The sequence below is a fragment of the Scaptodrosophila lebanonensis genome, unplaced genomic scaffold (genome assembly GCF_003285725.1).
Source record: "Scaptodrosophila lebanonensis strain 11010-0011.00,11010-0021.00 unplaced genomic scaffold, SlebRS2 tig00000122-arrow-arrow-pilon, whole genome shotgun sequence".
NCBI classification, from domain to species: Eukaryota; Metazoa; Arthropoda; class Insecta; order Diptera; family Drosophilidae; genus Scaptodrosophila; species Scaptodrosophila lebanonensis.
The window spans coordinates 1,090,529-1,111,500 of NW_022060580.1; the positions used below are offsets into that span (position 1 = coordinate 1,090,529).

General features: G+C 39.8%; 1 protein-coding gene across 1 annotated transcript in view; it reads right to left on the minus strand.

Annotated features, from left to right (window-relative positions):
• LOC115628647 (unconventional myosin heavy chain 6) overlaps positions 1–20,972 on the minus strand; it is a 665,426-nt gene that overhangs the window by 128,142 nt on the left and 516,312 nt on the right. The window contains exon 14 of the mRNA XM_030524816.1: positions 1,535–1,758. Within this exon, the coding sequence (XP_030380676.1) occupies positions 1,535–1,758 (224 nt within the window). The remainder of the gene's footprint in view (positions 1–1,534; positions 1,759–20,972) is intronic.

Sequence of the window (20,972 nt, forward strand, 5' to 3'; positions counted from 1 at the left end):
TGGGTACAGGCTATAAAAAATTACTTTTAAAAATGTTATATAATTTTCATTTAATTAACATTTCTTGCTCTGTCAGTGCAAGACGAATGTACATACATACATATGTAGATACATATGTACATACAAAGATGTGCACATATGTATGGACATTCACACATTAGTGTCTCACATTTTGCTTTGGCTATTTCAATCGTTTGCACGCAACTACACGAACAGCTGCTTGCATGTGTGTGTGTGTGTGTGTATGTGTGTGTATGTGTGTGTATGTATACTTAGTTGTCCCCAACTGTTTGATATTTTGTATATTTTGTTCTGCCTGCTTTTGTAAAATGCATATTTTGAAAATCCTTGAATACAAAGTTGTAGATTTAGTTACGAAGATAACATTACCCAAATTTTAAATCGATCGGACTAAATTTATAACACAAACTTTTCATTTGAAATAGTGAATAAATATTAAAACCCCAATAATTCAAGCTCCAACACTTTCGAAAATCGAAGTATGCAGTTTTGTTTGTATTCTTTAATTGATATTAGAAACTAAGTTTTAAGTCGATCGGTTGAAAAATGCGGATTTTTCAAACAAACTTTGGAGCTACTTTTCCCCCCTTTGGAGCTCGAATTTTCCAAAATCCCTTCTTAGTGCGCATCTACAACATGATAGGATACTTGAGCCCAAATTTCAGCATCCTAGCTTTTACCGTTTGGGCTGTGGGGTGTTGATTGTGTTTCTATTTTTCCACGGAAAACCCCCCCTTTTTCATGCCACAGGAACCAAGTATACAGTTTTTCTTGTATGCTTTTTGAGAGTATACAAACTTTGAAAGTTTGAAGTTAATTGGATGAAAATTGTAGATTTTTCATACAAACGTTGAAGCCCGTTTTCCCCCCTTTGGCGTTCGAATTTTCCAAAACCGCTTCTTAGTGCTCACCTACACCACTGAAGACAACATGTGTCCAATTTTCAGCCTCCTAGCTCTTACCGTTTGGGCTGTGCGTTGATTGCAAATAGCTTTTCGTTTACCGAATTTTCCACTGGAAAATCATTATTATTCAGGCCGCAGGAAAAATATTGAAAATCCAAGTATACAGTTTTTTTTGTATTCTTTGTGAGAGTATACAAACTAAGTTTGAAGTTAATCGGATAAAAATTGTAGATTTTTCATACAAACGTTGGAGCTCGTTTTCCCCCTTTGGAGCTCGAATTTTCCGAAACCCCTTCTTAGTGCTCACTTTCACTATAAGAGGGATCTTGTGTCTAAATTTCAGCTTCCTAGCTCTTACCGTTTGGGCTGTGCGTTGATTGCCAATCAGTCAGTCAGTCAGTCAGGACAAACTGTTTTATATATATAGAGATATGCCCAACCAAAGTATCTGGCTTTTTGGTAGTTCGGATTGTCGGAAGGGAAATAGCATATAGTAAATAATCATATACGTGTGTGTAATTGTAAGCAAGAAAAGATGGACAAGACCTTCTAGAATATAATAAAAATATTTTAAGTATATATAATAATTTATTTAAATCTATACTTGCCTAAATAAAAGCTTGCTTGGTTGAAATGCAACAATAATAAGGCACATCAAAAGCCATAGCCGGTCATTCCAGTCCTCATTTGGATTCTTTGTTGTTTGTCGCATGCATTGCACAAAAATTTCATCTCTTAGCTCCTCTCTTTCAATTCCCAATCCAATAATGTATTGAATAGACTGTAATTCACGTTCGGAACTAAGTTCTCCACGCATGTACTTCCATAACTCCTAAAAATAATTTAAGAGAGAGAGAGAGAAAAGATTATTATTTATCATTATTGACATATATTAGTATATTAACATAGTTTGAATATTATTATTATTATTTTTTTTTTTTATAGCCAATATAGCCAAGCCAGTCTGCCTGTCCTGTCCGTCCGTCTGTATGGACGAAAGGATCTCAGAAGGTACAAGAGATACAAGAGTACAAGAGAGGAAGAGAACTACCAAGCTCCCCGAAGCTCCAGGCAGATCAAGTTTGTTTGTTTTTTCTGGTACACCACCACTCCTCCTCTATTCGTAATTTTCCATAATGTTAATGTTAATTTTGGAATTTGGGAAATTGCCACAGAAATCGCTGAATCTCTCGGCTAGGCTTATTTTTAAAATCTCTAAACAAATCTGCCGGTGCCACAGCCCTTTGAGAAATTTCATTTTTTCGGATTTCCCTTTTAAGTCAGCTGTCAGCAACAGCTGACTGATTATGAAGAAGGTTAACAGACTCGGTAGGGCTGTCTGCGCACGTAACTAAACCTGGCAGTTCCGTATTTTCATATTTATTTGTCTTTTCTTGTTTGTAATTTTAATAAATTATGTAGCTAATTTTAAATTTAAAATATTATTTAAGAAATTTTAAAATAATTAAATGACACTCGCTTTACTCATAAAAAACATCAACATAAAATTTGAAGCTGTTTATCGCCAAGCTTTGCAACTCACATGACAGCCCTGTTATGTACATCATTTGTAACAACGGACCAGCCCACTCGGTGAAACACAATTATCGCCAAGTTTGTTTAATTAACAGTTTTCTGCTACATTTGAAGCAATAGTTGCGTACTTTATCTTTGATTTTTGCTAGACTCACAAAGATAAACTTAATTCAGCAAAATCGGATGTTCGAAAAATGGTATTTTGTATATGGGCCAAATTGGTACAAGGTGCGTTCCGATCAAATGATTGTGATCCCCAGTCAGCATCTGTATAACAAGCAAAATTTTCAAAGTTATTTTCAAATTTAGTTATACCTTTTGGTGCGCCTTTCAAATATCGCAAAACGTGTTTTGCGGCCGTAAAGTGCTCTTTGTGAGGATGATCGTTGAACTGGGACAACTTTGATACAGTGTACGCTATATCTGGCCTCGAAACCATGGCCAAATAGTTGAGTCCTCCAATAAGTGATTGGTATCTTTTGATGTCATCTACTTCGCAGCAATTGTTGTCCGTGCATTTCTGCAACACAGTGCCCATAGCAAGTGGTGTAAACGATGGCTTACAATCCTCCATATGCCAGTCTGTCAACAAGTTCTGCGTGTACCGATGCTGATGAATTGATATATCACCCTGTACGCCATCACGCTCGACTTCTAGTCCCAAGTAGTATTTTACTGGTCCTCTGTCAACTGCTTCAACGTGCTTGTTCATCGCCTTTACAATCGCCGCCAGTTTATTATAATTTGAACATGCGACCAACATGTCATCCACATACAATACAATTATATTGAAATCGCCATCTGTAGTTTCGTCGATGTATACACAGCTATCTGTCAAGCACTGCTTGAACCCAATTTCAGCTAGAACTTCAGATATCTTCGTGTTCCAATCATGACCTGCTTGCTTTAAACCATAGATTGATTTTTTCAGCTTACATACCGAATCCGGTTTCTGCTCATCAATAAACATCTCCGGCTGTCTCATATATACATCCTCCTGTAAGTTTCCATTAAGATACGCCGCCACGATATCAATATGATTAACAAATAATTTGTATTGCGCCGCTAGTCCTAATATTATCCTTATTGTCTGGTATCTTACTACTGGCGCATACGTCTCCTTGTAGTCGATTTTATATCTTTGCGAACAACCCTGAGCTACTAGTCGCGCTTTGTATCTCTCAATGTTTCCGGTTGCATCGCGCTTTGTTGTAAACACCCATTTACTACCTATGACGTTATATTTTTCATCATCATTAACAAGTTCCCATGTATGTTTTTTTATAAGTGTTTGATACTCTGCATTCATCGCTTCTAGCCAATTATTGCTGTTGTCGCTAGTCAGTGCCTCCTTTACGGTATTTGGATCCGAGTTGCAAACCTCCAGTTGGTTAACTGTTTGTGGAACCACGAAAACTTTTCTTGGCCTGTCTGGTTGACCCGTTCGAAGAGTTTTGGGACGACCTCGCTTTCGCTTTCCAGCCACAATGTTTTCTTCTTCGCTTTCATCAACTAGTATAGCATTCTCATCCATAACGACATCATTGACCTCTTCCTGATTGGCTACGCTGTTACCGCCCGTATCATTTGTGATCGCCAGATGATCCTCCAGGTCGAAAAAGTATTGTCGCTCTGCGTCCACGACATCCGCTCCTTCGCCGTCATCTCGACCAATTGTAAACGATTTTTCCAAGAAAATCACATCTCTGGATACGATAACACATCTTCTGAATGCATCATATAGTCTGTATGCCTTAGACTTCTCTGAGTATCCTACAAATATTAATTTTTGACCTTTAGTAGCGAATTTTGATTTACCTGGTTGTTTGTTTAAGCTGATGCTGTCACAACCAAATGTTTTTAAATGCCCGACACTCGGCTTCCGATTAAACCAACATTCATATGGAGTCATGCCGCTTATCTTCTTTGTTATTGCTCTATTCCGCAAGTAAGTAGCTGTATTTATCGCCTCCGCCCACAAGAATTGTGGTAGGTCTGCCGCATTTAACATGCATCTCGCCATCTCCACTAATGTTCGATTCGCCCTTTCAGCTATGCCATTTTGCTGAGGTGTATAACTTACGGTAGTTTGATGATTTATCCCGCGATTTCGAAGAAATGTATTAAAATCTGCATTAATGTATTCGCGGCCATTATAGCTTCGCAAACATTTTATTTTATACCCCGTTTGATTTTCCGCTTTTAACATAAAGTCTTTAAACGCGTTTAACGCTTCCGATTTCTTTCGTAGAAAATATGTCCATATATACCGCGTATGATCGTCTACAAAGTTTATTACATATCTCGCGCCCGATACCGATGCAGTACGCATTGGACCACATATATCCGTGTGTACAAGTTCAAGTTTATTTGATGTATAAATATCGTCATAACTTTCGAATGGCTTTCTTGTAATTTTACATGTCGCACATACAATACACTCTAAGTTTTTATACCCTGTACCCGTAGGGTAAAAAGGGTATATTAGGTTTGTGCAAAGTATGTAACATACAGAAGGAAGCATCTCCGACCCCATAAAGTATATATATTCTTGATCAGCATGACGAGAGAAATCGATCTAGATATGTCCGTCCGTCTGTCCGTCCGTCTGTCCGTCTGTCCGTCCGTCTGTCCGTCTGGATGAACGCAAGGATCTCAGAAACTATAAAAGCTAGAATAACCAAAGTTGGCATCCAGATTCTCCTAGGTCCGAGTAAGGACGAGTTTATTTTTTTTTTTAATTTTCCCCCCCTTCCCCCGCTACAGAATTTCGTCAATAGCGTCCACATTTCAAATGCTACCTAAACCAAACTTTGCACACATAATTTATAAGTAATTATCTACTTTTGTTTAAAATTTTATTCAATTCTGTCAATTCTAAGAAAAGTTATTAGCGAAACAAATTCTCGCCAGTACAACCCCCACAAACTGCAGCAACAAGTTCGCTCTTCTTCTTCCTCTTTTTGCTGCTGCTTTGGGCGCATATAACTCAGTGACGGAAGTTTACCTGGGTACAGGGTATTACACTGTCGGGCTTGCTCGACTGTAGCGTTCTCTCTTGTTATACCCTGTACCCGTAGGGTAAAAAGGGTATATTAGGTTTGTGCAAAGTATGTAACATGCAGAAGGAAGCATCTCCGACCCCATAAAGTATATATATTCTGAATCAGCATGACGAGAGAAATCGATCTAGACATGTCCGTCCGTCCGTCCGTCTGTCCGTCTGTCCGTCCGTCTGGATGAACGCGAGGATCTCAGAAACTATAAAAGCTAGAATAACCAAAGTTGGCATCCAGATTCTCCTAGGTCCGAGAAAGGACGAGTTTATTTTATTTTTTGGAATTTTCCCCCCCTTCCCCCGCTACAGAATTTCGTCAATAGCGTCCACATTTCAAATGCCACCTAAACCAAAAATAGATAGTAAAATGTCACTGCAGAATGGTGATTTAATTTTTACATTACCTACGCCGTGTGCTTTAACTTTATCACCTGATGCCAAAATTATACTCTCGTTGCTCTCTTTCAATTTTTCAAAGTACGCTCGTTTTTTACACATGTGAGATGAAGCACCGCTATCCAAAATCCATTGGTCGCTGCTTATACCCGTTGTACGACTGTACGCGCTCATCGCTGTGTTTATCCCACGCTTATCGCTTTTACATTGCGCTCTGATATGACCACGTTTACCGCATGCAAAACATTTTATGTTGCGTCTCCGTTCATTATCAGTTTCCTCGCTATTCGTTTGTACCCGAGTCGATTTCTTATTAAATTTTTTCATTCCCTTTGCCAAAAATATTTGCTCAGTTCCAGTACTCTCTTGACCTTTATCCTCTCTCCGATGTTCTTCTTCCAATATTTTGACCTTCAATTGACTTAGAGTCGGGAGCTGATCTCTGCATTCCATTGCTACAACAAAGTTATCCATGTCGTCCGGCAAACTACACAACAGCAAAATTGAAAGCAAATCATCTGGAACTTTAACATCGATCTCACTCAAATTTTCTGCAATGCTGCAAAATTTGTTCACTTGAGGGGAAACCTTATCATTGCTTTTGATCTGGAACCTTATCAATTGTTTGAATAAGCTAACCTTTCTAGCTGGTCCCTTGGCAAAATAAACCTCATGTAACTTATTCCATGCTTCCTGTGCACTGTTACATGTTCTTATATGTATTAACTCACTTGGCTTCACGCACATAATTATCATTGCCAATGCCTTTTGATCATTTCTTGTCCATAATAACCGATCCGTTGCAGGTATCGTATCTGGTGACAATTCTACATATTTCCATAAATCCGAAGTAATTAACAGGCTTTTCATTTGAAGTGACCAACTCTCGTAGTTGTCCTCTGTTAATTTATCAATGTTCATTCCGTTTGACATTTTGGAACCTTTTCCAGTGACTGTATCAATTCACATGCAATTCCCTTCGACCAACGAAGTTTGCAAATTATTTTCCAACCAAACAAATAACCGAATTTCGACCAACGAAATATAGTTCGACCAAGACCAACAAAAAAAAATATATGCGCACTTTTTTAGTTAACGAAAAATCTACCATGCACTACCACGCGTTTTGGTACCGTGCTTATTAAGATTTATTCACACCGCCAACTTGATGAATCTGGGATCTGTGGGACCTGGGCCCATAACCTTTGTTAGAGAGTTTCAGATTATGCAAGTAGAAGATCCACGTGGCTCCCAAAATCCAAAGGTAGAAACAATAAAAGAGCGTAAACGTCTTGCCTGTTTGAGTTGCTTTAATATAGTGAAGTGAGCATGACTTAAGACCTAGTTACAATGCGTAAATCAATCAGCTGTTATACATACAAGTTGTTAACCCTAGCATGACAATGTTCTAACAATGTACGATCCAAAAGCTTGTCGAACGAGTGTTTTAGCTCGTTGGCCGGTATGGCCGCCAGTATGCCGGTGCAAGCCTTTTGAATGGCCTCTACGTCTGCATAACGCTTTCCTTTCATGGGCAAATGCATTTTTCCGAAAAGGTAGAGGTCGCACGGTGCCATATCAGGTGAATACGGCGAGTGGTTAATGGTTAAAATGTGATTTTTGGTCAAATAATCTGTCACAAGCGTCGATCGATGAGACGATTCTGTGCAATTTTTGGTCGTTAGTCAATTTGTGCGGAACAAACCGTGCACACACCTTTCGTAAGCCCAAATGTTCGGTCAAAATGCGATAAATCGATGTTTTGGAGATGTTCAATTCCATTTCCATCAATTTTAATGATGATTTCGGCTGATTTTTGATGAATTCACGCACAGTTTCGATGGAATTTTCGGTGATCACGAATTTTGATTGGCCCACAAGTTGATCGTCGTCGTCCTCACGACCACTTTGAAAACGTTGAAACCACTCGTGCATAGGCAATCATCGCCATAAACTTGTTCCATCAATTGAAACGTTTCGGTAAAAGTTTTACCAATTTTAAAACAACATTTAATGTTGGCTCTTTGTTCGAAGCTCAATTTCGCACCGTTAACACAAACATACTGACACTTAAAAGGCAATAACTTCACTTCCAATCGATGCAATCTCATGAAATGGACAATCGATAAAGATAGCAGATACTAACGCACCAGTCGACATATTGATAGCGCCACCAGGGGGCGCTAGATTCAAAAAGTCCTGTTTACTTTTGAACGCACCTTGTATTGTTCTGTATTGTTCGGTTGTTATGGATGCTGTATGTGAATGCTAGTATTCTAAGTAATCATTTAGTAATTTGCTAATTTAATAATATTTACATAGGATATGCAAAATATTTTTGATGCAGATTGTTCAGAAAAACTAAGGGCTTATATTCCAATGAGTATTTTTATTTGTAAAAAGTCTTTCTTAGTGTCTTTAATCAAACCTCCTGGCAAAACATATGATGAGATTTGGTTTTAGGGCGAAATTTGGGAGAAAAAGATTACTATATAAGGCTATAGTTCCCCGGAGGAACAATTTTTATTTGTGCTATATTTAACTATCTTGAAAACTTCACATCTAGAACTTCCCACTTTCCTTTCCTCCTTTCATCCCTACACAAAATCTGGAATGACGCTAAGCGCTTATCCGGTGTCCCTCCTCTAAATTTCTTAAAATCCACTTTCTGTTTCACGTCCTGCCGATTGCAGAAGACTTTCCCAAACATGGTCTTAATGCTCCGGAGGCGTTAGTTTTCCAGATGTATATAAACAACAGAAACACCTTTATATGTTAACTCCATACCACTCAAATTCTTCGTCTGCTTCTGTCAAAAACTTACATGTAAAATTCACACTTGGGGAAATAGATGCAGCGTTAAAAAAAATTTAAAGGCCAATAGCCCAGATGCAATTAAGCTATATACAGATTTCTTGCAATATATAAACTGAGACTTATCCATATACCTGGAGCTATTGGTTAAGCCCCTATTGGCAAACCAAACAAACCTACATACGAGATCCAGTAATCGTCCGATTCCCGTACTCTCATGTATCGATAAAACGATCAATAAAATAATTGCATATGAGTTACATTTCCCGGTACAGCTTAATCTCACACAACCAACGAGGGTTTAAATGGAATCACAGGTACAGACTCGAAGCTTCTTTCTAAAGAGCATTGCTTCTACTTAAGAAAACCACTTCTAGTGGTTTAAATATTATTAAATTTAAGAGTTCAAGATAGATCAAATTAGATTTAAACATACTTGTCGACATCTCTCCGGCCCTATTGCTCTCCAAATTTGACAAGGTCTATCTCCTGATGGTGTTTAACGTCACACCTCAGGAAAATACAGGCCTCAGGAAAATACAAGCCCCATTCTGCAGTGCGCTCTAACAACGCAACGCGCCCCCCCCACTCCCCCCCCCCCTATTCAAGATTTTCTATAACTTCCGTAATTCTTGGAATTTGGTAGACACATCCAGTTAGTACTTATATATCCGTATACCAAGTTTCATTATGATAGGTTGATCAGAAAGTAAGTTATAGCCATATAACCATGCCCAATGCACACATACATACATATGTACAAGTACACAAACACGCATAGACACGATTCTGATGTAAAGGTAAATGTATGCATGTATGGAATATTTAATTAAATTAATTTAATTAATTAATTAAATTAATTTATTTTTTTGTGGGGTGGTACAGGGTATTTAAGAGTTGAGCCTGCTCGACTTTAGCATTCCTTTCTTGTTTCTTATAGCATTCTTCTTAAGCTTTGCACTAACTGACTTATTTAGATCATTCACCTTTGTATTTGCCCACAATGTCGTGCTACAACAAGTCATGCACAGTTAAAGATGCAATTGATTCTGATCAACTTCGGTTTGTTAACTGTTGGTTGTGCGAGAATTTTATGCATATTAAATGTGCAGGATTAAGTGGTCGTGACCTCGACAAAGTTTACTCACCTAAAAAAGGCTGTGGTGGTTTGAGGTGATCATGCCCTGTATGCATTGACATCCAATTTAATTTCTCACGTATGAATAATAACATTCGAAATAAGTTTTTAAAATTGCAAAATTAACTTAGCAACTTTCAACTGAGTTCGACTCTGGAAAACAGTTGCTTATTCAATATATGTTTGTGTCTCCGCTCAAGCGTAGGTTAGAGCCTCAATTTCTAGAGGTACCGCCTTGCTCGGCCCGGTCAACCTCATTACGCCCAAGTTTATCGCCAGCAATCTTGTTGTCTGCTTCCCCTGGAAAATTGTTTGAAATTTTCCCTGTGCATTCTCCTGCTCAGGTCGCCTAAGCCCCGTTTATAGAGCCTCCTGCAGTAAGCAGGACAGCAGTTTACTCGAAAGCTTCCAAGAAAGCTTCCGCTGTAAAATGTTTCGCAATACTCGCGCATTCGCGAATAGACGAGCATAGATATTCGTACACTCACATAGACGCAAATGCTATCTAAATGTGCAATTATACACCCTTTACGTGAGTTCGAATATCGAGAGAGGTAAAATCTATAAAATGTTTATACTCAGTACATAAAATGTACAAGAGCATATTAGGTTTGCGGGAGCTGAAAATGTAACAGGCAGAACAAGGCGTGGCAGACCGCACAAAGTATATATATTCTTCTGAAACACAAAATTTTGCACAAAGATGCCTTATGTGTGTACGCTGTGCAAGTTTGTTGTATTTTTTTGATTTTCCCCCACTTTCCCCCTATGGGGGTTTTCCCGATTTTCCTTTCGTATAATCACCTACACCAAATTTTAGTCCTAGATGCCTTGTGTGAATACGAAGAAAATGTGTATTTTGGAATTTCCCTCCCTCCTCCCTCTACACAACAAGCCATAATTCCCTTAATTCATGGAATTTTTCATTGAAATTCGGAAAATACCTCCTTAGTGATTATGAGTCCCTATGTCGAGTTTCATAATGATAGGCCGATTTATCAGGAAGTTCTAGCCATATATGTATGTATGACCAGGCAGTGATTGCACACACAAACACACACATACACGCATAGATACGCATAATTATACTACACATATGCACAGAGTATTTCAAAGTCGTTTAGCTTCTCTACTTGTTTTGGAATAAAAAAAGTCATGATTTGGGGGGAAACAATTGTTTCTACAAGAGCATACTCCAACTGTCATAGAAACCAAAATTATAATCATTTAGTGCAGCCGGCTGTTTTTTTTCACTGGAAATCTGGTGTTGTTTGTTCAACAATTTTTTCTGACTTTTTAAGCTGAAAATAAGATATTTGATTTAAACAATTAAAGCAAAACATGGAAAAGTTTGTTTAATATAATTGTTTTTAAGTGTGTTTCGTATATGTGCTTTGTCCTTTCTTAACGATGATCAAATTTTGTTTTTTTATACTCTGTACATGAAATGTACAAGAGTATATTAGGTTTGCGGGAGCTGAAAAATGTAACAGGCAGAAGGAGGCGTGGCAGACCCCACAAAGTATATATATTCTTGATCAGCATGACGAGACGAGTCGATCTAGCCCTGTCTGTCTGTCTGTCCGTCTGTCCGTCTGTCCGTCCGTATGAACACCTGGATCTCAGAGACTATAAGAGATAGAGACACCAAATTTTGCACAAAGATGCCTTATGTGTGTATTCTATACGAGTTTTTTTTTTTGAGTTTCCCCTCCACTTCCCCCCTATGGGGGTTTTCCCGATTTTCCATTCGTATAATCGCCTATATCTCGGAGACTATAAGACCTAGGAACACCAAATTTTAGTATATTTTGGAATTTCCCTCTCTCCCCCCTCTCCCATGCAAACCGCGATTTTCTCTAACTCCCGTAATTCTTGGAATTTCGAACTAAAATTTGGAAATACCCCCAGTTGGTTGTTATGTGTCCGTGTGCCAAGTTTCACTATGATAGATAAATAAATATATTTGCTGCTCAAGCGCTGCCCGCGGCTGTTGATGCTGGTGCTTTGGTTGACTGCACACATGTTTACACAGACACGAATAGATGCGCATAGGCATACATACACTCACACAGACGCAATTGCTATGTAAATGTGCAATTATACACACTTTAGGTGAGTTCGAATACCAAAAGAGGTAAAATCGATCAAATTTTTTTTAATTTTCTTAATTTTTTTATTTTTTATAATTATTGTAAACATATGTACAGAGTATTTCAAAGTCGGGACACCCGACTTTAGCTTTTTTACTTGTTTTTTGCGTGAATTTGCCTGAAACCGGAAAAATTACGATTTTTTCAGACAACTTTGAGCATCAACAAGTAAAAAAGCTAAAGTCGGGTGTCCCGACTTTGAAATACTCTGTACATATGTTTACAATAATTATAAAAAATAAAAAAATTAAGAAAATTAAAAAAAATTTGATCGATTTTACCTCTTTTGGTATTCGAACTCACCTAAAGTGTGTATAATTGCACATTTACATAGCAATTGCGTCTGTGTGAGTGTATGTATGCCTATGCGCATCTATTCGTGTCTGTGTAAACATGTGTGCAGTCAACCAAAGCACCAGCATCAACAGCCGCGGGCAGCGCTTGAGCAGCAAATATATTTATTTATCTATCATAGTGAAACTTGGCACACGGACACATAACAACCAACTGGGGGTATTTCCAAATTTTAGTTCGAAATTCCAAGAATTACGGGAGTTAGAGAAAATCGCGGTTTGCATGGGAGAGGGGGGAGAGAGGGAAATTCCAAAATATACTAAAATTTGGTGTTCCTAGGTCTTATAGTCTCCGAGATATAGGCGATTATACGAATGGAAAATCGGGAAAACCCCCATAGGGGGGAAGTGGAGGGGAAACTCAAAAAAAAAAACTCGTATAGAATACACACATAAGGCATCTTTGTGCAAAATTTGGTGTCTCTATCTCTTATAGTCTCTGAGATCCAGGTGTTCATACGGACGGACAGACGGACAGACAGACAGGGCTAGATCGACTCGTCTTGTCACGCTGATCAAGAATATATATACTTTGTGGGGTCTGCCACGTCTCCTTCTGCCAGTTACATTTTTCAGCTCCCGCAAACCTAATATAATTCTGTACATTTCATGTACAGAGTATAAAAACTGCTAGAATTGTGGTCAGTAAATGGTCAAAAAACATCAGCTGTTTTAGATTTTGTTTTTGAAAAATGTGGAAGAGAAAGTATGGTATGCAAACCAATTGTGTATAAAGTGCAATAGAACGCAAGGAATTCTAAAAACAAATCCACGGTACCAGAGTTAGATGTCATCAAAAATGGTTATAGATTTTAGTGAGGATGGTCAGAAGGTGACCCTCAAAACCTTGGACGACCATGAATGAATTATGCTGATGGAGGTAAACGCTTTAAAAAAAATTGTGCGGTTGAGCTTGCACAACAGCATACATTTACATCAGAATCGTGTCTCTGAGTTTTTATAAGCGTGTATGGCGCTCGCAGGCAGAGCTACAAGCAGAGCATGGGCAGCGATTTTATTTATGGCTATAACTTTCTTCAGAATTGACCTTTCATGCAAACCCTACAGTAAAATACCCTATACTCTCTACAAAACAGGAAAATTAAAAAACAACAAGAGAGAACGCTACAGTCGAGCAAACCCGACAGTGAAATACCCAGTTAAACTTCCGACACTGAGGTATATGCGCCCATAGCAGAAGTAAAAAGAGGAAGAAGCAGTTTGGGGGGGTTGTACTGGAGAGAATTTGTTTCGATAATAACTTTTATTAGAATTAACTGATTTAAATGAAATTTATAAAAAAGGTTGATAATTATATCTGTGTAAAGTTTGATTAATGTAGCTTTTGAAATGTGGACAGTATTGACAAAGTTCTGTAGCGTGGGAAGGGGGGAAAAATTCCAAAAAAAAAATAAAATAAACTCGTCTTTTCCCGGATCTAGGAACATCTGGATACCAACTTTGGTTATGCCAGCTTTCCTTGCGTTCATCCAGTCAGTCGGATCGATTCCTCTCATCATGCTGATTCAGAATATATATACTTTATGGGGTCGAAGATGCTTCCTTCTGCATGTTACATACTTTGCACAAACCTAATATACCCTTTTTACACTACGAATACAGGGTGTTGAATCAGGAGTTCCTAATTATAAGTTTAATTATAGATTGAATTGTTAGAATGTAGTTATACAAGTACTTATTGTAAACGTAATTTGTAAGCCAGTGAATTTTAGTATAATAGTAAACGTAATGCATAAGCTTAAGTTAACATTGTAGCGTAAGGCGCACTGTTAGGATGTAAGAAAAGCTCGCCGTGTCGTAGGCCTAAGCACATGAAAAAACGAATATAACTGGCACTCGTGAAGCAACATCGAAGTAAGCAGCACGAATTTGTCAAAAATAAATTTCGCCTTTTCGCCAGCAACCCAACTGTCTCATTACCGCGGTCGAACTAAAATTTCGTTTGTATGTACATAAACATTAAAAGTTTATGTATATAAAATTGCAAAAACGCTTGCAATTTTACATTGGCGCCCGAGCAGGGACTTCGGTTTTGAGTGTTTCTCGTTGTAATAATTAGTGCATTCGACACTTATTTTGCATATTTCGTTGTTGTTGGGTTTGCTGGTCGCGAGTGGTTGCTGTTTCAACGCCAAGCTTTCTGGAGTGGACGATTATCTCGAATTTCCACTAACCAAGACGATAGATGTCCCGTGTTGAGCCAAAGGCTAAGAGGGAAGTGTCGGAACAATCCATGGACAGTTCACAGGTATTTCGTACTAAAAATTGAATGTTTCCTCGAGCAAAAACGACAAACAAATACTTAGAAACAAAATAATTCAATTTTGGTACTGTGAATTTTGCATGGTCATTATCGCACATATATACATATGTATACGTTATATACGTGTATTATAATAAATTGAAAAGAGGTTTAAGCCTGACGTTGGCACACTAAACTGCTAGCCCCTTCACCCCCTTTTATTTTCGCCGTTATATGCACGCATAATTGTCGGACGGCCGCTAAGTACATTGCCCTTACAGCTGTACTTGCCGTCGTTGTCATTTCGTTCTCTTTGCGCGAGTACCGTATGGTTAGCTGTTGGTGCTAAACGTGGGTAGTTGTAGTTGCCTTTATACATTGCGTACAAGAGAGTCGCGTTCAAACTACGTACGTACGTTTGAGAGCATAACCGCGCGCATTGCTATAGCTTGCACTTCTGGGCAGTTCTCTTTTTGCGTCGTCGTGGGTAGCTGAAGAGATCGATCAAGCGCTCTATTTTCGTTGCACTTGCAAATCTCTTTGGCTGCTAGCGCGCTGCATAAGGTTTAACTTAGAAAGCTGCAAACTAGATACGTGCCTAAACAAACATAATTGTATTTATTCTTGCTCTTAAATCAACGCATAGGCGCGTAATTCTTCTTGCACTGCTAACTCACTGTTTTCTTCATTGGTTGCCGGTACAGTGAAGGCAATATAAAGCGGTCAGTATGGATCCGTCAAAGGTTAATGCCAAACTCACTTTAGCAGTGCAAAGGTACGACAGAGTCGTAAATAACATTAAAAATCTAAAAAATGGCTTTGAGCAGAAGACCATTTCATTTGATAAGGTTCAATTGAAGTGTCGTTTGGAAATTCTGACTGATTACATTGACAAAGCAATGGCAATTCAGGCAGAGATAGATACGCTAGATCCCACCAATGATAGTAGGTGTGCACTTGAGGATATTTGCGTGACTACGAAAGCGTTGTTTCTTTCGGCAGTGCAGCACGATGAGTCACGCATCGAACACAATTGTTCGGCGAGCATTTCCCATGGCCACCATTCTCAGTTGCCAAAGATGCGCTTGCCCAAGTTCAGCGGCAAGCACGCTGATTTTAAAAGCTTCGTAAATTTATATGAAAATCTCGTGCACAGCGATCCGACGTTGACAAATGTTGAAAAGTTCAACCATTTAGTTTCATGCCTTTCCGATGAAGCGTTAGGTACAATAAAGGCATTCCCAATAATAGACTGCAAATTTGAAAAGGCTCTTGCATGTCTTAAATCAGTTTATGACAATAAATGTCTAATATTCTTCGATACAGTGTCACAACTTTTCGAAATTTCTGCAATGGCCAAGCCGTCGGCATCTGGATTAAGACACATTATCGATACGGTTTCAGCTGTATACGCGTCTCTATTGTCAATTGGCGACGATAAAGAAATCCTGAACGCAGTCTTAATCCATTTGGTGATGTCTAAAGTAGACCATACCACCAAATCACGGTTTGAGGAGCAGCTCGATTATAATAAGCTGCCATCTAGGGCTGATTGCGCAGCACAATTAAATAGGCGCTATCAGTACTTATCTGCAGAAGAAGCAACCAAGAGCAAAGGCAAGCCAAAGCCAGAATTAGTCAAGGGTCAAGCCAAATCGGCATTTTCTTGTGCAAAAAGTGAAACAAGATCTGCGCACAAGTGCAACTACTGCAACTCAGCAGACCACGACATAGCTGATTGTCAGCCTTTCGCAGCAATTCCTGTTGCAGAGCGATTCACTTTTATCAAAGCGCAAAAGTTGTGTATAAATTGCCTAAAAATCGGTCATCGTGTGTCGAAGTGTAAGGCTTCCAAGTGTCGAGTCTGTTCAAAGGCTCATCATACGCTGCTTCATCGGTATGAATGACAAGGTGCCAATAATGCGGCAGCATCGCATCCGGCCAGTGAGGCGTATGTTAGCCATGTTCGAAGCAAGGATCAGGTAATCCTTGCTACAGCACTTGTAAAGGTTAAGGATAGAACTGGCCAATTTCAAGTCGCTAGGGCATTGTTGGACTCTGGGTCCCAAGTCAACTTCATGTCGGAGTCGCTGGCTCAACGCTTGCGCCTACGCCGAGAAAATGGTGCGCTAAACATTTTAACAGTTGGCCAGTCGAACACTTCAGTTCGGCATAAAGTCAATACTTGTGTTCAGTCACGCACCACGGCATACAGCTTCGTGGCAGATTTTTGGGTACTAAGCTCAATATCTGCTTGTCAGCCAAGCGATGCCGTGCGTCTCGACCAGTGGAAGGTACCACCAAATGTCGAACTGGCTGATCCTGAGTTTTTCAGACCAGCTAAAATAGACCTGCTGCTGGGAGCTGAAACATATTTGAGCTTTTGTGCGTTGGTCAAATAAAACTCGGTCCCACGCTTCCAATTGTACAAAAGGCGCTGTTAGGTTGGATTATGTCTGGAAAATGCACCCAAAGGTCACCTTCTGCGTCAGCAATATGTAATATTGCCATCAAAGACAATGAATGTTCTCTCGATTCTCTGGTTGAACGTTTTTGGGAGTTAGAGAAAGTCCCAGAGAACAGTTAGCCTGTGAGCAAAGCTTCATTCAAACAGTCCGCAGGCTACCTTCTGGACGTTTCGAAGTAGAACTTCCTTTTAAACGAAACCCTGGTTTGCTTGGTCATTCCTTTGAGACAGCAAAAAGGCGTTTCTTATCATTAGAGCGTAGGCTGCTTAAATAGAATTGCGCCAGGAGGTTGAAAATTTAAAGGCGTCCAAATTGCTTCAACAGAAATATCAGCGTTTAAATCCGTTCCTGCATCAGTACAAGCAAAACGGAGTTAACTTGCAACTTGTGCGAGTAGGCGGACGATTGCTTAACGCTTCGCTACCGTACGACACAAAATTTCCTTTGCTGATGCCACGAAATTCACGCTTTGTAATTCTTTTCGTTCTCGCCTTGCATTTTGAAAATCATCATGCAGGTGCCAAAGTCATGGTTGCTCTTCCAAGGCAACAAATATGGCTTATTAATGCTCGAGAAGCATGCACAAGGGCAGTAAAAAACTGCATGCATTGCTTCCGCTACAAACCAAAGTTGCTGAGTCAGATAATGGGCAACTTGCCAGCCGATCGCGTGAATCCTGAGCACGCGTTCGCGGTTTGTGGCGTTGATTATTTTGGTCCTTTCCACGTGAGCCTCAGAATTCGTGGAAGAGCCCCTTTAAAGTCTTATGTCGCAGTATTTGTGTGTTTTACGTCAAAGGCAGTCCACCTCGAACCTGTTGAAGACCTGTCAACTGATTGTTTTTTAAATTCTTTTAAAAGGTTCATCGGCAGACGGGGTCTTCCACAGCGCGTGTACAGCGACAACGCGACAAATTTCGTGGGAGCAAGCAACGCTCTGAAGGAGTTTCGGGCAGCATTCAGCGACCAGAAGGACAGGATGGTGTCGTACGCCGCACAGCGAGGGATAGACTGGGTGTTCATACCGCCACGAGCACCCCACTTCAGAGGACTGTGGGAAGCTGCAGTGAAGGCCGCCAAGAGTCATCTTCTGCGAGGAGTCGGGAACGCCAATCTGACGCAGGCAGAGCTGAACACGCATCTGGTGGAAGTAGAGGCTCTACTCAACTCCAGGCCTATCGCCCCCCTCAGCAGCGATCCAAGCGACGGCGAGGCCCTCACTCCAGGCCACCTGCTAATAGGTCGGCCTCTACGTTCGCTGCCGCACGAATCCGAGCCAGGAAGGGCTGGCAGCAGGACCAGTTCCGGGTTGTTGAAACGGTGGCAGCAACTTTCGGCGCTCAAGCTGCAGTTTTGGCGCAGCTGGTCCAGGGACTACGTCCTCAGCCTACAGCAGCGAACTCGGTGGGACAAAGGAGAGCCCAACGTGGAAGTCGGCGCCCTCGTTCTCATGCACGAGGACAATCTTCCACCCCAAAAGTGGCTGACAGGGCGCGTGGTTCGCACAACCGTCGGGCAAGACGGTAAGGCGCGTGTGGCAGAAGTGCGCACAACAACAGGAGGAGTGAAACGGCCAATTCACAAGCTGGCCGTACTGCAAATATGTTAAAGCCTATCGCTTTAACGGGGCCGGAATAATGAATCAGGAGTTCCTAATTATAAGGAATGATAAAGTCGAGCGAACTCAACTCTCAAATACCCTGTAACTCCCACCAAAAAGGAAAAAAATAAAAAAAAAAATTTAATTTTTAATTTTAAAAAATTATATTAATTAAATAATTTAATTAAATAAAGTACATGTTAATGTACAGTTTCAACAGCATACATTTACATCAGTATCGTGGTCTGCGTGTTTATATGCGTGTATGTATGCAGCACAAAGTTGAACCAAAGCAGCAACAACAACAACAGCTGCGGGCAGCGCTGCGGCCAGAACTACAAGCAGAGCATGGGCAGCGATTTTATTTATGGTTATAACTTTCTTCAGAATTGATCTATCATGATGAAACTTGGTATACAGACACATAATCACTAACGGAATTTCCCTCCCTCCCTCCTCTCCCATGCAAATCGCGATTTTCTCTAACTCCCGTAATTCTTGGAATTTCGAACTAAAATTTTGTTAGTTGTTATGTGTCCGTATGCCAAGTTTTACTATGATAGACCGATTTAACAAGAAGTTATAGCCATAAATATATTTGCTGCTGCAGCGCTGCTCATCCGCTGCCCGCGGCTGTTGCTGATGTTGCTGTTTGGTTCACTGCTAACATGTTTACACAGACACGAATAGATGCGCATAGGCATACATACACTCACATAGACGCAATTGCTTTCTATATATGTGCAATTATACACACTTTACGTGAGTTCGAATACCGAGAGAGGTAAAATGGATCCAATTTTTTTTTTAATTTTCTTAATTTTTTATATTTTCTATAATTATTGTAAACCTATGTACAGAGTATTTGAAAGTCGGGACACCCGACTTTAGTTTTTTACTTGTTAATTGAAAATTTATTGACAAAAAGTCAAGATATTAATATGAAACAACACACAAAAACACATGGCTGTGATATATATCCACCATATCCGGATGTACTAAAATCTAAATTAAAGTGCAGACCTTACGATATTGTTTATTCCAAAAGTAAGTTACAACTTATTTTAGACCATACAGCTTATCGCATACTTGAAATGCAACATTAGGTCTTGGAAACACTTCCCAACGTGATGCATTGTAAGTTTTTTTTTTTAGTTATGGATTTAATGGTTCATCAGGCCACAGTATGTACAAACAGCGTTTTGGAAGTCTTCTTTTGGACAATTACCTTTTTGTAACAACAGTTGTCCCATTAAAATTAATAACAAATGCGCAACAGCTTCTTTGGTTTAATAAGACGCCCCAATCAGTTCGATTTTGCCGGCCTTTAAAAATCTAGTTTATTAAGGAAAGTACTGAGGTTATACTGAATGAAAAAGAAAACTTGGATACTCAGATAAGCAGCCTACATATATTTTTGTACAGATACAAAGAAAAAGAATTATTTGTGGAGTATAGTGGGCAAATGACACTTACTGACGGTAAAGTCTTAAATATTGTGACCGGAACTAATTCTTGTCAGTGTTGTAAAAGATTTCAACTCGTTAGTTTCCAAGGCTAAAGAACCCACTCTAGAATATAGAATAAGTCCGCTACATGCTTGGATCCGATTCTTTGAATTCGTGTTGAAAATTTCATATAGAGTTGAGCTTAAAAAGTGGCACGTGAAAGGCTGCGAAAAGCCTCAATTGGAATCACGAAAGCATTATATACAGATGAAAATGATGGAAGAAATGGGACTTAATGTGGACAAGCCTAGCCCAAATGGCAGTGGAAACACCAATGACGGAAATACTGCCAGAAGAGCTTTTTCTAATGCAGCGCTTTTGTCATGCAGTAGTCGCACTCTTGCAGTCACCACCTATTGTAATAAGTGTAGAAGCTAGTTGGTTTAGCTCGCTGTACAGAACTGTGTCTGACATATTTTTTCAGCTCTTTTTATACAAACTGTGGCAAAAAATTCCTCGTGCTGAACCCTCCAAGAGGGTGCCGACTGGTAATGGCGCTAGAAATTGTCCCGTACGTTGTCGGTTGACGGACCCCCCGGATTATTTAGCCTAGCCCGGGTACGCGGATCTCTGCCCGGGTGGTCAAGCCCCTTCTCCGCCACTCGTGGGAACCCAAGAAATATAAAACAAAATGAATACCTCAACGCCAAAAACGATAAATAAAAATAAACTGGAGACCGTCCCTCCACAAAGGCCGGAAGGAACTGGAAGTTCCGCAACAAGAGGAGCCGTGACGCATACACGCCCCACTGTTAACATG